This window comes from Tachyglossus aculeatus, chromosome 21, assembly GCF_015852505.1.
Source record: "Tachyglossus aculeatus isolate mTacAcu1 chromosome 21, mTacAcu1.pri, whole genome shotgun sequence".
Classification (NCBI taxonomy): domain Eukaryota; kingdom Metazoa; phylum Chordata; class Mammalia; order Monotremata; family Tachyglossidae; genus Tachyglossus; species Tachyglossus aculeatus.
The window spans coordinates 37,091,855-37,106,250 of NC_052086.1; the positions used below are offsets into that span (position 1 = coordinate 37,091,855).

Genomic DNA, 14,396 nt, shown 5'->3' on the forward strand with positions numbered 1-14,396 from the left:
ACTTTAGCAATCAGTCAATCAATGTTATTTATTGAGAATTTACTGTGTACAGCAAGCACTTGGGACAGGACAATACAACAGAGTTGGTAGACACATTCCCTGCCCACAACAAGCTCAGAGTCTAGAGACTTTTAATCGTTTGGTAGCACTCTTCACCCAGAAGGTGTTCAATATATGCTACTTATTGATTTATCTATCAATAAAGAACATATCACCAAAAAAGATATTCCACAACTCTGTTGTGATGATGATGAGTACGATGGGCGTCCAGTCTGGTAAACTCTTCAATGTCTAGAATTTCTTTCCAATTTAAATTGTTATGGCTGCAATTTAAGACCATTTCTCTTTTTACGACAATAGAAAGGGATTACAATGTCTATGGAGGCCTAGAAAAAATGATGAAGGACGGAGGAAGATTAAGATGCTGAAATGACTTCATGTTACTATTCCAGAATGCAGTACCTGTCTTTTTGCTCTAAGCTCTCTTTGGCTGCCAAAATAGAGAAGAATTTTCAAACCAGGACACCAGCGTTTAAGTTCAAGTTCCCACTTCAGTATATTGCAACTTCTCACCACAATGAGATGGGGACCCCAATTGCCTACAGAAAAGAAAAGTGTGAGTAATGAAACAGAGTTGAGATTCAAGCCTTCGGAAGAAACGGAAAGACCTGTTCTCCTTCCTACTTAGACTATGAGCCCCATGAGGGGACGGGGACTATGTCTGACCTGATTAATTTGTATCTAGCCTGCACTTAGTACAGTGCTTGACACTTCGTAAGCGCTTAACAAATCTACTATTATTATTATATAAGATGAAAGACAGCATTCTTAAACTACCACAATATATGTGACTTCTATTGGCAAAACCAAGATGACTTTCAAACAGAAATATTGATTGCCTCATCTATTCACACTCAGTTTATTTCCAGTCCAAAGGAGACTCCCACATTTTAATCAAAGTTACTTTGAACACTTTCTCTAGTGGCTAAAATAGACAATACTGTTTCCCATTCATCCAAAAAGAATGCAGTTTAAAATCCTTATGCAACATAGCAGTAATTTTTAAGAATACCATGGAAATGTCAAATTTTAAAGTATACTGAACAGATATTTTATGTTTTATGTTTTATGTCAGGGTTTTTTATGTTGGTTTTTTTTTTTACCTTCATTGGAAGCTAGATGTGCAAAAAAGGCAATGACCTGCACAGTCTTCCCAAGCCCAGCTTCGTCAGCCAAGATGCCATTGAGATTCTTTTTGTAAAGTTTGGCCAACCAGTCAAGTCCGATCTTTTGATATTCTCTAAGGGCCCCGTAGAGCAGAGATGGGGTATTAAATTTCACCTGTTGCGGGGAGGAAAAAAGCTTATGTTGTTGAACTTTCTTCCCCCTTTAGATTAAGGAAAGAGTCAAGGCCTAGTCCAACTTTTCTTTCAAATGCTAGCAATACTACTTCATAAAGCAATGGCACATCATCACCTGATCAGTAAATGAAAACTGGACCATTTAGATTCATCCACTATTTGCTTCTTTACCAAAGGCAATTTACAACTATATATCTTTGCATCCTCCATATAGACCAGGTGCTACAACCAACAGAGAAGAGGTACCGCTGTTGTGATCCGGGAGCTGCCTTTAGGTAACAGAACTTCGGCAGCCGCAGCGACTTCCGCAATATCTCGTGCGTGCTTCTTCGCAAGATGCGCTGTTCTCTCTGCCCCTTTACACTGGTCGATGCTAAGGAGCGAGTCTATGAGAACTACTTCCTTCTCTCTGTCATTTGCCAAATCTTCCATTTCTAAGAGAGATATGAGATTGATATCGACACGTTATATATGAAATCTGACCTAACGCTCATATGAATTTGCTAATACTTTAGTCAGTCAGTCAATAGCATTTATTAAGCGTTTACTGTGTGCAGGGCACTGTACTACTACTACTACCAATAATAATGATGGCATTTATTAAGCGCTTACTATGTGCAAAGCACTGTTCTAAGCACTAAGGAGGTTACAAGGTGATCAGGTTGTCCCACAGGGGGCTCACAGTCTTAATCCTCATTTTACAGATGAGTTAACTGAGGCACAGAGAAGTTAAGTAACTTGCCCAAAGTCACAGAGCTGACAATTGGTGGAGCCGGGATTTGAACCCCTGACCTCTGACTCCAAAGCCCGTGCTCTTTCCATTGAGCTACACTGCACTTGGGAGAGTACAATGCAAGAATAAACAGATGCATTCCCTGCCCACAGTGAGCTTACAGTTTCCTTATTAATAATAATAATAATGATGGTATTTGTTAAGTGCTTGCTATGTGCCAAGCACTGTTCTAAGCACTGGGGGAGATACAAGGTAATCATATTGTCCCACGTGGGGCTCACGGTCTTAATCCCCATTTTACAGGTGAGATAACTGAGACACAGAGAAGTGACTTGCCCAAAGTCAAACAGCCGGTAAGTGGCAGACTCTGACTACCAACCCCGGGCTCTTTCCACTAAGCCATGCTGCTTCCCCACGCTACTTATCAGGGAACTGGGTCCCACTCTGGTCATCTCACTTCTACAAGAATGGGCAAAAACCAGAAAGGATCCAGAGAAAAGGGACAGAAATGACTGAAATCAATCTAATTTATTGGGCCCTTACTAGTCACAGGGCACTGTACTAAGCATTTGGGAGAGCAAAATACAACAGAATTAGCAAATGCATTCCTTGCCCATAACAAGCTTACAGTCTAGGGGATGGGAGTGCTGCTTTATGACCCTGGGAAAGTCACTTCTCTGTGCCTCAGGGTCTTCATCCGGAAAAATAGGGATAAGACACCTGTTCCCTATCCCTCTTAGACTGTGAGCCCTGTGTGAGGTAAGAACTGTTTCCTATCTGTTTATATTGGATTTACCCTAGTTCTTACTCCGGTGTTTGGCGAAGAACAGCTTCAATACCAAGAAAGCAAGAGAAAAATACAGCAGGGGGCTCGTCCTCCCCAACCACTGTCAGCCATCAGACAGTCACTTAATTGTACTTATGGAGCACTCACTGCATGCGGAGCACTGTACTAAGCACTTGGGAGAGTACAATATAATATAAAAGATACACTTACTGCCCACAACGAGCTTACAGTCTAGAAGGAGACCCACATTGGGAGACTCAGATTCTTGTCTTGGCCCTGCTGGGTGACCTTGGGCTGGTCATTTCCTCCCTTCAAGGCCCTACTGAGAGCTCACCTCCTCCAGGAGGCCTTCCCAGACTGAGCCCCTTCCTCTCCCCCTCGCCCCCATCTCCATCCCCCCCATCTTACCTCCTTCCCTTCCCCACAGCACCTGTATATATGTATATATGTTTGTACATATTTATTACTCTATTAATTTATTCATTTATTTTATTTGTACATATCTATTGTATTTATTTTATTTTGTTAGTATGTTTGGTTTTGTTCTCTGTCTCCCCCTTTTAGACTGAGCCCACTGTTGGGTAGGGACTGTCTCTATATGTTGCCAATTTGTACTTCCCAAGCGCTTAGTACAGTGCTCTGCACATAGTAAGCGCTCAATAAATATGATTGATGATGATGATTTCACCTCTGTGGGCCACAGTTTCCTCATCTGGAAAATGGGGATAAAATACGTCAACAGCTGTTCTCCCACCCTCAGCCTGTAAGCTTTAAATGGGACAGGAATAACGTCTGCTCTGATTATCTTGTGTCTGCTGGAGTGCGTGAGGCCGGAAAGCGCTGAAACATAGTAAGCGCTCAACAGATACCATCATCTTGCTTTGTTCCAACTCCAAGCTAAAAGGTTCACTGCTGCTGCTACTGGTGTTCTCCGGGAATCTGGAAAACACTCTGCATGTAGTTCCTCTTTTTTTGGTGCTACTTAAGGGTATTAAGCCCTTACTATGTTCCAGACCCTGGGCTAAGCGCTGGGGTAGAAACAAGTTAATCATGTTGGACGCAGTCCCTGTCCCGCTTGGGGCTCATAGTCTTAATCCCCATTTTCGAGGTGAGGTAACTGAGGCACAGAGAAGTGAAGTGACTTGCGCAAAGTCGCACAGCAGACAAGGGGCAGAGCTGGAATTAGAACCCAGATCCTTTGGACTCCAAGGCTCGTGTTCTATCCACTAGGTCACTGAACTAGAAACTGGGGGCAGAGCCGGCAACAGCCCCCACATTCTGGACCTGGTGGGCTTGGTAAAGGCAACAGAGAGACAAATGTTAGCAAAGCAGTATGGTCTAGTGGAAAGAGCAAGGGCCAGGGAGTGAGAGGACCGACATTCAAATCCTGGTTCTATCATCCGCCTGTTGTATGAACTTGGGCAACTTCTCTGTGCCTCAGTTTCCTCATCTGTAAATTAGAGGTTCAATATCTGTTCTCCCTCTCCCTCAGACTGTGAGCCCAATGTGAGACAGCAACTGCGTCCGTCCTGATTATATGTTCTCCACCCCAGAACTTAATACAGTGTTGGGCACAAGGTAAGCCTTAACAAATATCGCAAGTATCATTCTTATCTTTACTGTGTTTCTCTCCTGCTGCTCCTTTCACTGGAGGGAAAGGGAGGGAGGAAGGGAGAGAGAGAGAATTAATTGGATGAGCAGGTGAATACGACTGAGAGTATATAAAACAACCCTGGAATGATAACCAAGTCCTATGGGTAAGTAAAATTCATTCAATTGTATTTATTGAGTGCTTACTGTGTGCAGAGCACTGTACTAAGCGCTTGGGAAGTACAAGTTGGCAACATATAGAGATGGTCCCTACCCAACAGCGGGCTCACAGTCTAGAAGTCACAGTCTAAAATAACACTGTAGACCATTCCCTCCCATCCCCCTCTCTTCATCCTTCCTCCTCCACAACTCAATGGTTTTAATTGACCCTGTTTCACCCCAAACATAATCCTCTCCATCCCAATGAGAATACTGAAATCAACTGAATTCAACTGAATTCACAATTAATTAACTAAATTAATAACTGAAACACTTTTATTATAAAGTGTTTTAAATGATACAAATCAGACTTTTTGCTTTACTCTAGTAAGAAATAAGAGTTTACCTTCTTCACTGGTTATTTCTTCAGTGGTAAGTATAGGCTGTGGCCATAAGAAATTCTCAACAAAAGCACCTTCATATAACTTCATTAAGTCATCCAAAGGTAATTCAGCTGAGGATGTTAAGGAATGCAATATCATGATAAATATCAACTGCTTTCAAAAGCACTGTAATCAGTAAAGTATATACAATATGGAATGCAATAATTAAACATACGGAGCACTAAAAAACTTTTATTTTGTGAAGAGCAGTTCATGCCTTAAAAAAATGCAAAGCTTTAAAAGCCAACTCAAATAAGATGTTTATTGAAACAGAGCCGTCAGATAGCAGGTGTTCACACTTCACCACTAGCCACATAATACTGTACAACCATTAAGCAGTGTGTTCAAAAAAACACTAATTCCCACTTCATTATAGCTTAAAAATGTATTTTTAAAAATAAAAATGATTTTAAAATGTCTAAAATCTCATAATGTGACAGCTCAGTCCAATCAAAAATAATCACGCTTATGCTAGAATTATTAAACATTTTAAAGCCCACTGAACACTAACCACATTTAGATTAGTTATTCACTTGATAAACTATCCTAATTCAACTAACAAGACAAAATCATGCAGAACAAATGATAGAATGTTGTTATAATTCAGAGGACAGCAATCTATAAGAATTTGAAGTTAAAGCTAAATGTTTTCTGGGTTTAAGGAACTTCTGGTTCATTGCTTTATCAAAGACCACTGTCACTCAACAACTATTAATCATCTCCATGAGAATCTGTAGCAATGTTACCAGCATTATGTGATTAGCGAATGGAATAGGAATTTAAATGAAAAAAAGGCCTTCAAATTTTAAATTGATGATGTTTTCCCTTCCTCCCAAGAAAACAGTTTGGATTTTATGCTAATTCAATTCCTCAGGCAAGGGGAAAATAATTTTAAGTTCATTGAAAACACGCAAAGATTTTCCATCTATTTTAGAGCCTCTTTTGTAGTGCTTGCAATAGATAATGAGCAAATTTTATCTTTACAATGAATAACTGTAAATACTACTTTTAACACTTTCCCCTTGGTAATGTACAATTAACACCACATATAGAGCTTTGTTAAGCCTGTAACTGAGGTTTTAGCAACCACTTCTTTTTAAAAGAAAATTTAAATTTACTCAAATGTAAGTAAGCTACCGTGTTAACAGCAAAAAAGTACATTAACTGAAGATCCCTTGCACATCTGTCTACTAACTCTATTATTCTAGGCTCTCCCAAGTGCTCAGTAGATTGTTCCACACAAAGTATGCCCTCAATAAACACCCTGGATTAAAAAATGGATTGATTGTAAGTTCTCTGAGGGCGGGAACCATTGCTTTTTGCTTCTAAAGTACTCTCACAAGCACTTAGTACAGTGCTCTACACACAGTAAGCTCAATAAATACCACTGCTTGATGGATTTCTGAAGTTCAAAAGCAACACGGTGCTTTCTTATTTTAAAAAATTCCTTTTTATCTACTATAGACATTCATTCGATAGGTTTTGCAAAAAATATTTTCAAGGGCCTCATGGCTCCAACAAATGTATACGAAACATTCTCAGAGGAAAAATCAAATTCAACTAGCTAAAGTATACTCAAAGTATACTTGAGTTCCTTCATTCATTCATTCATCAGTCAGTGACTACTTACCTTCCTTAGCTAAACTGGATAATTCCGCTTGATGATTTATATTTCCTTCTCTGGCTTCCTGTTCTTCAATGGTCTCCTCTTCATCTTCCACTAAATACAAAACAATCCCCCCATAATGCATTTTAATCAGTACTAACCCAGAAATATAATTTTTCACAAATTCTTCCAAACAAGGTGTTTTCACTGGTCAAAAACTCCTGACACTAAGAAAGGTGCCGCTGCCCCTTTGAGGTTAATGGCAAAGGGAATTCATCTCTAGTGGCCTTGTCCAGCCCCTCCCAAATTCAGAATTTTAGAATTGTCTCACGATAATAAGATCAACAGGAAATTGAAACTCTCATTTAGAAATAAGGTCAGTTCTGCCACAGTGTGCGCTTTCACTATGTGCTGTGGATGAAATGTGATGGCAGGACGAACCAAATTTCTTCTGACAATTCATTCATTCATTCAATCATATTTATTAATAATAATGATGGCATTTATTATGCGGTATGTGCAAAGCACTGTTCTAAGTGCTGCGGAGGTACAAGGTGAACAGGTAGTCCCATGGGGGGGCTCACAGTCTTCATCCCCATTTTACAGATGAGGGAACTGAGGCACAGAGAAGTTAAGTGACTTGCCCAAAGTCACACAACTGACAATTGGCGGAGCCGGGATTTGAACCCATGAACTCTGACTCCAAAGCCCGTGCTCTTTCCACTGAGCCACACTGCTTCTCATTATTGAGCACTTACAGTGTGCAGAGCACTGTATTAAGCGCTTGGGAAGTACAAGTTAGCAACATATAGAGACGGTCCCTACCCAAGGCTAGGCTCACAGTCTAGAAGTCTTCGTGTCTGCACGGAACGCGAAGTGGCATTGGAAGATAACGGTTGTGAACAGGTGTGCACCATCAGACATAGGCTGAATATTAAAATATAAGTTTTCCTTAACATGAGATTAGTCAAGAATACAACCTCCACTTCATAGGAGAACTAGCTGTACTATTTTCAGGCAGTTCAATAAAGCTTGACCACACTAGCATGGGCAGCAGAGTGGCCTAGTGGAAAGAACCTGGGCCTGGGATTCATTCATTCATTCATTCATTCGTATTTATTGAGCGCTTACTATGTGCAAAGCACTGTTCTAAGCGCTGGGGGGGATACAAGGGGATCAGGTTGTCCCACGTGGGGCTCACAGTCTTAATCCCCATTTTACAGATGAGGTAACTGAGGCCCAGAGAAGTGAAGTGACTTGCCCAAAGTCACACGGCTGACAATTGGCAGAGCCGGGATTCGAACCCATGACCTCTGACTCCAAAGCCCGTGCTCTTCCCACTGAGCCACGCCGATTCAGAGGGCCTTGGTTTCTAATCCCAGTTCTGTCACTTGCCTGCTGTGTGATCTTGGGCCAGTCACGGTTTCTCTGTGCCTCAGCTTCTTAAACTGTAAAATGGGGATTCAATACCTGTCCTCCCTCCTAGACTCTGTCCAACCAATAAATACGACTGAATAAATGATTAACTTGTATGTACCCCAACATTTAGAGCAGTGCTTGGCACATAGTAAAGCGCTTAACAAATACCATAAAAAATATTCAAAATTCTGCCTCCATTTAATGAGCCTTGGGGTAAAAAGACTCAACTACTGAATGTTTCTGATGTATTTCTCATCAGCTGAATTGGAAAATATCTAAATGGGGCATTTGGCACTAGTGATAATTACTAGTTCCCTCTTCTCTATCTTGCTCTAGATATCTGTTTTCAATTTTTTAATCAATGTATTTCTAGAAAATACTAAATTGAAATGTGGAGAACGGCATTAAGTTTGCTCTTAGCTTGGGAACCACTGTTTACAGTAATGTGGATATTATCCTGAACTGTAATATGCAATCATTCTATGCAAGAAGCAACTTTAACAAAATTGGCATGAAAAAGAATGATAATAATAATATTGGTATTTGTCAAGTGCTTACTATGTGCAAAGCACTGTTCTAAGCGCTGGGGTAGATACAAGATAATCAGGTTGTCCCATGTGGGGCTCACAGTCTTAATCCCCATTTTATAGATGACGTAACAGGCACAGAGAAGTTAAGTGACTTGCCCAAGATCACACAGCTGACAAGCGGCAGAGCTGGAATTAGAACCCATGACCTCTGACTCCCAAGCCCAGGCTCTTTCCAGTAAGCCACGCTGCTTCTCTAAGGATGATAATATAAACTCAAATACATTTTTTTCTGAACCATCACTTTAAAAATTCAAAATGAACACCATTATCATTATTATGATTCTTTCATCAATCTTGATACAGAGAGAGGAACTAAAGAGAGGGAGACTCCACCACTAAATCATTAAAAACAAAAATCCCAACCCCCATAAACATGATTTTAAAGGTAACAAACCTTCTTCATCAGTCAGGGAAGTGCTTGCCTTTCGTTTCCTTCCCACTGATAAATCCTAATGTGAAAAACCAAAAAATGAATCACCCCGTGGGGGAAAAATGAATTACTGAATAGATCAGATAGTAGATGATTTTTGACATCTCTCAGATTCAAAAATGTCAGGTGCAGATGAATAAAGGGATTTCACAGATAACAGTAGAGTGCATTCTTAGTCTTGCTCTTGGTATTGATATTTACACCCACAATTCCATCAATCCCTCGATTAAACTGATTTTTGAAATACAATCATTCCTTTCAGAACTGATTTTTCAGGGAGGGATTGGCACAGAAGGTGACGGAAGATTAGGGAAACACACTGTCACAAGGGGTCCACAAATCTAGGTGCCCCCTCTACGCTGTAAATTCATTATGGGCAAGGAACGTGTCTACCAACTCTGTTACACTGTATTCTCCCAAGCGGTTAGTACAGTGCTCTGCACACAGGAAGCGCTCAATAAATATAATCAATTGATAATGATAATTGATCATGAGATTGGGTTGCTACCTCAGAAACGTTGAATCTATTCATTAGCATCAAATAAGGAACTGTGTTTAATGTTCACTATTACCTTAAGTCTATTGGAAAGTGATCTTTCAGTAGTTTAAATTAATTCACTTAATGTTATTGAACTGATTAGGAAACACTTTGCAGACTGCTTAAACAAGCAGAAATCCTGTGTTCGCTAATCCCCTTGAGGTATATCATCATCATCATCATCATCAATCATATTTATTGAACGCTTACTATGTCAATTGTTTTAGAATGTCCTTACTCTTAACCACTGAAATAATGGTTGCCACGACCATTGGTTACCAGGGGGATTTTCAAAAAGTAACAATTAAGTTGTAGCAGGAATGACTGTAATGGACCTTTATCTAATCTTCAATTCTACAAATCTGAGACATTTCAACTTAGAAAAACAGGTACTGGTCAAGGGAAAGGCTAAGATGGAAAATCTGAAATATTTTTGGAGGGTACTCTAAGCTTAATAACATTTTCTTTAAAATAAACTAGAAGCCTTGTGCTTAAAAATATTTTAAACTCCAAAAGTCAATAATAACTTTAAAACTGACTAGGAAAATGGATCAAAATTGAAGACATATTTTTGTTATTATGAATTGATGGAAAATCACATTTTGACAACAAATACTATCAATCAACGGAATTTACTGAGTGCTTACTTTGTGCAGAGTAAAGTACTAAGTGCTTGGGAGACTACACTGTAACAGAGTTGTTAGACACGTTCCCTGCTTCTATAATTTCAAACAATTTTGAAGCTACATAGTAGTAAAAACAAGCTACCTACCATACAGTTTTCAGTTTCACCTTTAATACTAGCTTCTAATTGCCTTGCATCTTTACCTGCAAAAAAGGATTTATTATGATGGAATTTTTTTTTTACTTTATTTAACTAAAGACACAGAGTAACTAGAAAAAAGGTACTTCAAACCGAAATTACACTGAATAATTATATTATCCTAAAAAATAGCTCCCAGTTAACTGGAAGGAAACTCCTAGGATGCATTTACAGTGCCAAGATATAAGAATTGTTCAATGGGATACCTCTTCTTGAAGTTTTCTTTAGATTTAATGCCTTTTTCCTTTTTTCTTGAAATTCTATTTGCAATTTAATTTCTACAACCTAAGAGAAAAAAATGTACATTAAAATGACAAAGAAATTTTTAAGTGAAATATATAAACTCTAAAGTAAAATACAATTTTACCTGCTCAATATTAGACCAGAAATATTCTATTTCTCTGGCAATTGATGCAGCAATTCGCCTTAGCTTATTCTGTTCCTCTCTTTTAGTTCTCTCTTCATTGAGTTTCTTTTCCTCATGGTAGCGAGCTACACTTCTGACCATCTAATAAAGAGCACAAATCAATCAATCAATCAATCACACATATGTATTGAGCACTTACTGTGTGCAGAGCACTGAACTGGGCATTTGGGAGAGTTCAATATAACAGAGTTGGCAGACATATCCCCTGCCCACAACGAGCTTACATCTCAAATAAGCCTCCTTCAAATAGCACATGCAGGACCACTAGAGCCTCTAGTTACCAATAATAAGCGCTGTGATGCTCCCTCCATCCCCTCCTTTATTCTCCCCTGGATGTTCAAGCACTTGCTACAGTGCTCTGCACACAATAAGTGCTCAATGAATACGACTGAATGAATGAATGAATGAATGAATGAAAGTCAGCTTCACACAAAAAGCCATTTCCTACCTTCACCTTTCCCAACATCCCGAACACATTTTTCTCAAGATTCTTGGGGAGATTTTGCCGTGGGAATAAAGCATCAGATCCTCCTCAAAAGCACAAAATAGCCTTACTGCAGTCCCACTCTCCTGTCCCTGGATGGAAATTGACCATGTCCCCATATGCACAACCCTTTTATTTGTTTATTTTTGACCCCTCTGTCTGCAAATACTTTTTTTGTTTGTCTTTCCCATTAGTCCTTGTGGCCAAGGACTGAGTCACTTTATTGTTCTGAACTTGCCAAGGGTCTAGTAATAATAATACTAATGACGGTATTTGTTAAGCGCTTACTATGTGCAAAGCACTGTGACCGCATCACATGGACACTTGGTGAAATGCGATTACTATTACTACTACTGTCTAATAGCACTGTAGGGAAACATACTGTCACAAGGGGTATGTTTCCTTTCGTTTCCTTCCCACTGATAAATCCTAACGTGAAAAATGTAAAACCAAAAAATGAATCAGCCCGTGATGGAAAAATGAATTACTGAACAGATCAGATTGTAGATGATTTTTGACATAGACTCAAAAATGTCATGTGCAGATGAATAAAGGGATTTCACAGATAACAGTAGAGTGCATTCTTAGTCTTACTCTTGGTATTGATATTTACACCCACAATTCCACCAATCCCTCAATTAAACAAGGAGACATTTCCTCTCTTCACCTTTCCCAACATCCCTAACACATTTTTATAAAGCTATTCGGCCTTTTTACTAACTGGTACCTTACAGTTACACAAAGATACTGCTCTAAGTACTCTTCATCCCATAGTATTCTTTACTACTAAACCCATTTAGATCCATGGAGGCACCTCTCTCTGTAGATTTGTGAAGTCTGTTTCCCCCCTATACAGGAGAGAAAATAGGTGTATTATATTTAATTGGGTAGAATTCTAAAGCACTGGAAATATTCTAATGATCCTACCTCTCTGGTATTTCTTGCCCTGCTTTAATACATCAAGAAATTTCATTGGTAACAGATGGAAAGGGAAAATGAATATCTTCTAAAGCCAATATTCTTTTGGCCCATCTCCTCCAGGAAGCCTTCCCTGACTGAGCCCTCCTCTCCTCCCACTCCCTTCTGTGCTGCTCATTCTTGCTCCTTCGTTCATCTTCCCTATCTTCCCCACAGCAAATATGTATATATCTGCATATACCTGCATTTTATTTATTTACGTACTTATTTATATTCATATAATAATAATGATGGCATTTATTAAGCGCTTACTAGGTGCATAGCACTGTTCTAAGCGCTGATAATAATGATGGTATTTCTTTAGCGCATACTATGTGCCAAGCACTGTTCTAAGCGCTGGGGTAGATACAAGGTAATCAGGTTGTCCCACGTGGGGCTCACAGTCTTCATCCCCTTTTTACAGATGAGGAACTGAGGCACAGAGAAGTTAAGTGACTTGCCAAGGTGGGGGAGCCTGGATTAGAACCCACGACCTCTGATGCCCAAGTCCAGGCTCTTCATATCTGTCTTCCCTCTAGACTATGAGGTGGGAATGTGATGTTATACTATAATAATAATAATAATAATAATGGCATTTATTAGGCGCTTACTATGTGCAAAGCACTGTACTAAGCGCTGGGGAGGTTACAAGATGATCAGGTTGTCCCATGGCGGGGCTCACAGTCTTAATCCCCATTTTACAGATGTGGTAACTGAGGCCCAGAGAAGTGAAGTGACTTGCCCAAAGTCACACAGCTGACAATTAGTGCAGCCGGGATACTCTCCCAAGTGCTTAGTACAATGCTTTGCACACAGTACGCTCTAAAAAACTACAACTGAATGAGTGAATGAATTATGAGCTCCCCAAAGGACAGAGACTGTGTCTATTTCTCACCTGTGCATTTTCTCCTTGTGCTTAGTGCAGTGTTCAGCACACAGTAAGCACCTAATACTACAACTTACTACTTTCTGAAATTAAATCCAACTTTACATAACTGAAATTTTCTGTTGGAATACAGTTGTTTAGAGGACTGTAGGCTTGGCATTTTTAAAGAAGTGAGATTAAATGGCCTACCATAGCAGTTCTGTTTTCTAAAGGCCTAATATAGTCTCAATTTTTGCAATGCATCAATGCTAACTGAATCGAATTTGCAGAAAGATCCGTGCTTGGTAAAGAGATACTGATTAAAGGAACAGAAATGAGAGAGAGAGAGAGAGAGAGAGAGAGAGACCGACCCAATCACCCAGATACAAAAACAAAGATTTGCAAATGTACACACCCCCACACACCTGACTCACCCGGGCTCACGCTCTAGCAAACTTATACAAAGGAAAAGGAAAAGATTCGTTAGAGAAGCAGCGTGGCTCAGTGGAAAGAGCCCGGGCTTGGGAGTCGGAGTTGATGGGTTTGAATCCCGGCTCCACCACTTGTCAGCCGTGTGACCTTGGGCAAGTCACTTAACTTCTCTGAGCCTCAGTTACCTCATCTGTAAAATGGGGATTAAGACTGTGAGCCCCATATGGGACAACCTGATCACCTTGCGTGGCGCAGTGGAAAGAGCCCGGGCTTTGGAGTCAGAGGTCATGGGATCAAATCCCGGCTCCGCCACTTGTCAGCTGTGCGACTTCGGGCAAGTAACTTAACTTCTCTGTGCCTCAGTTACCTAATCTGTAAAATGGGGATTAAGACTGTGAGACCCACGTGGGACAACCTGATCCCACTGTAACCTCCCCAGCACTTAGAACAGTGCTTTGCACATAGTAAGCGCTTAATAAATGCCATCATTATTATTATTATTACTGTATTCCCCCACCAGCGCCTGTATCCCCCCACCAGCGCTTAGAACAGTGCTTCGCATATAGTAAGCACTTAACAAATGCCATCATTATTGTTATTATTATCTAGCCTGGTAGAGAATGGAAGGTACCAGTTAGTAAAAAGGCCAAACAGCTATACTTACTGATACGGACAGCCTTGGTGGACAGCCAAATAGCACCACTGGCATGAGAAAGCTAATGAAATCACGGCCAGATGAAGCTGCTGCTGCT

General features: G+C 40.1%; 1 protein-coding gene across 9 annotated transcripts in view; it reads right to left on the reverse strand.

The window, feature by feature from the left end:
• LOC119941810 (E1A-binding protein p400-like) overlaps positions 1 to 14,396 on the reverse strand; it is a 123,047-nt gene that overhangs the window by 72,583 nt on the left and 36,068 nt on the right. For all 9 annotated transcript variants that reach the window (XM_038762319.1, XM_038762321.1, XM_038762318.1 and 6 more), the window contains 9 exons: positions 10,847 to 10,987; positions 10,686 to 10,764; positions 10,429 to 10,484; positions 9,083 to 9,137; positions 6,704 to 6,793; positions 5,037 to 5,144; positions 1,608 to 1,795; positions 1,164 to 1,341; positions 463 to 599 (listed from right to left, as the gene is read on the reverse strand). In XM_038762319.1, the coding sequence (XP_038618247.1) occupies positions 463 to 599; positions 1,164 to 1,341; positions 1,608 to 1,795; positions 5,037 to 5,144; positions 6,704 to 6,793; positions 9,083 to 9,137; positions 10,429 to 10,484; positions 10,686 to 10,764; positions 10,847 to 10,987 (1,032 nt within the window). The remainder of the gene's footprint in view (positions 1 to 462; positions 600 to 1,163; positions 1,342 to 1,607; positions 1,796 to 5,036; positions 5,145 to 6,703; positions 6,794 to 9,082; positions 9,138 to 10,428; positions 10,485 to 10,685; positions 10,765 to 10,846; positions 10,988 to 14,396) is intronic.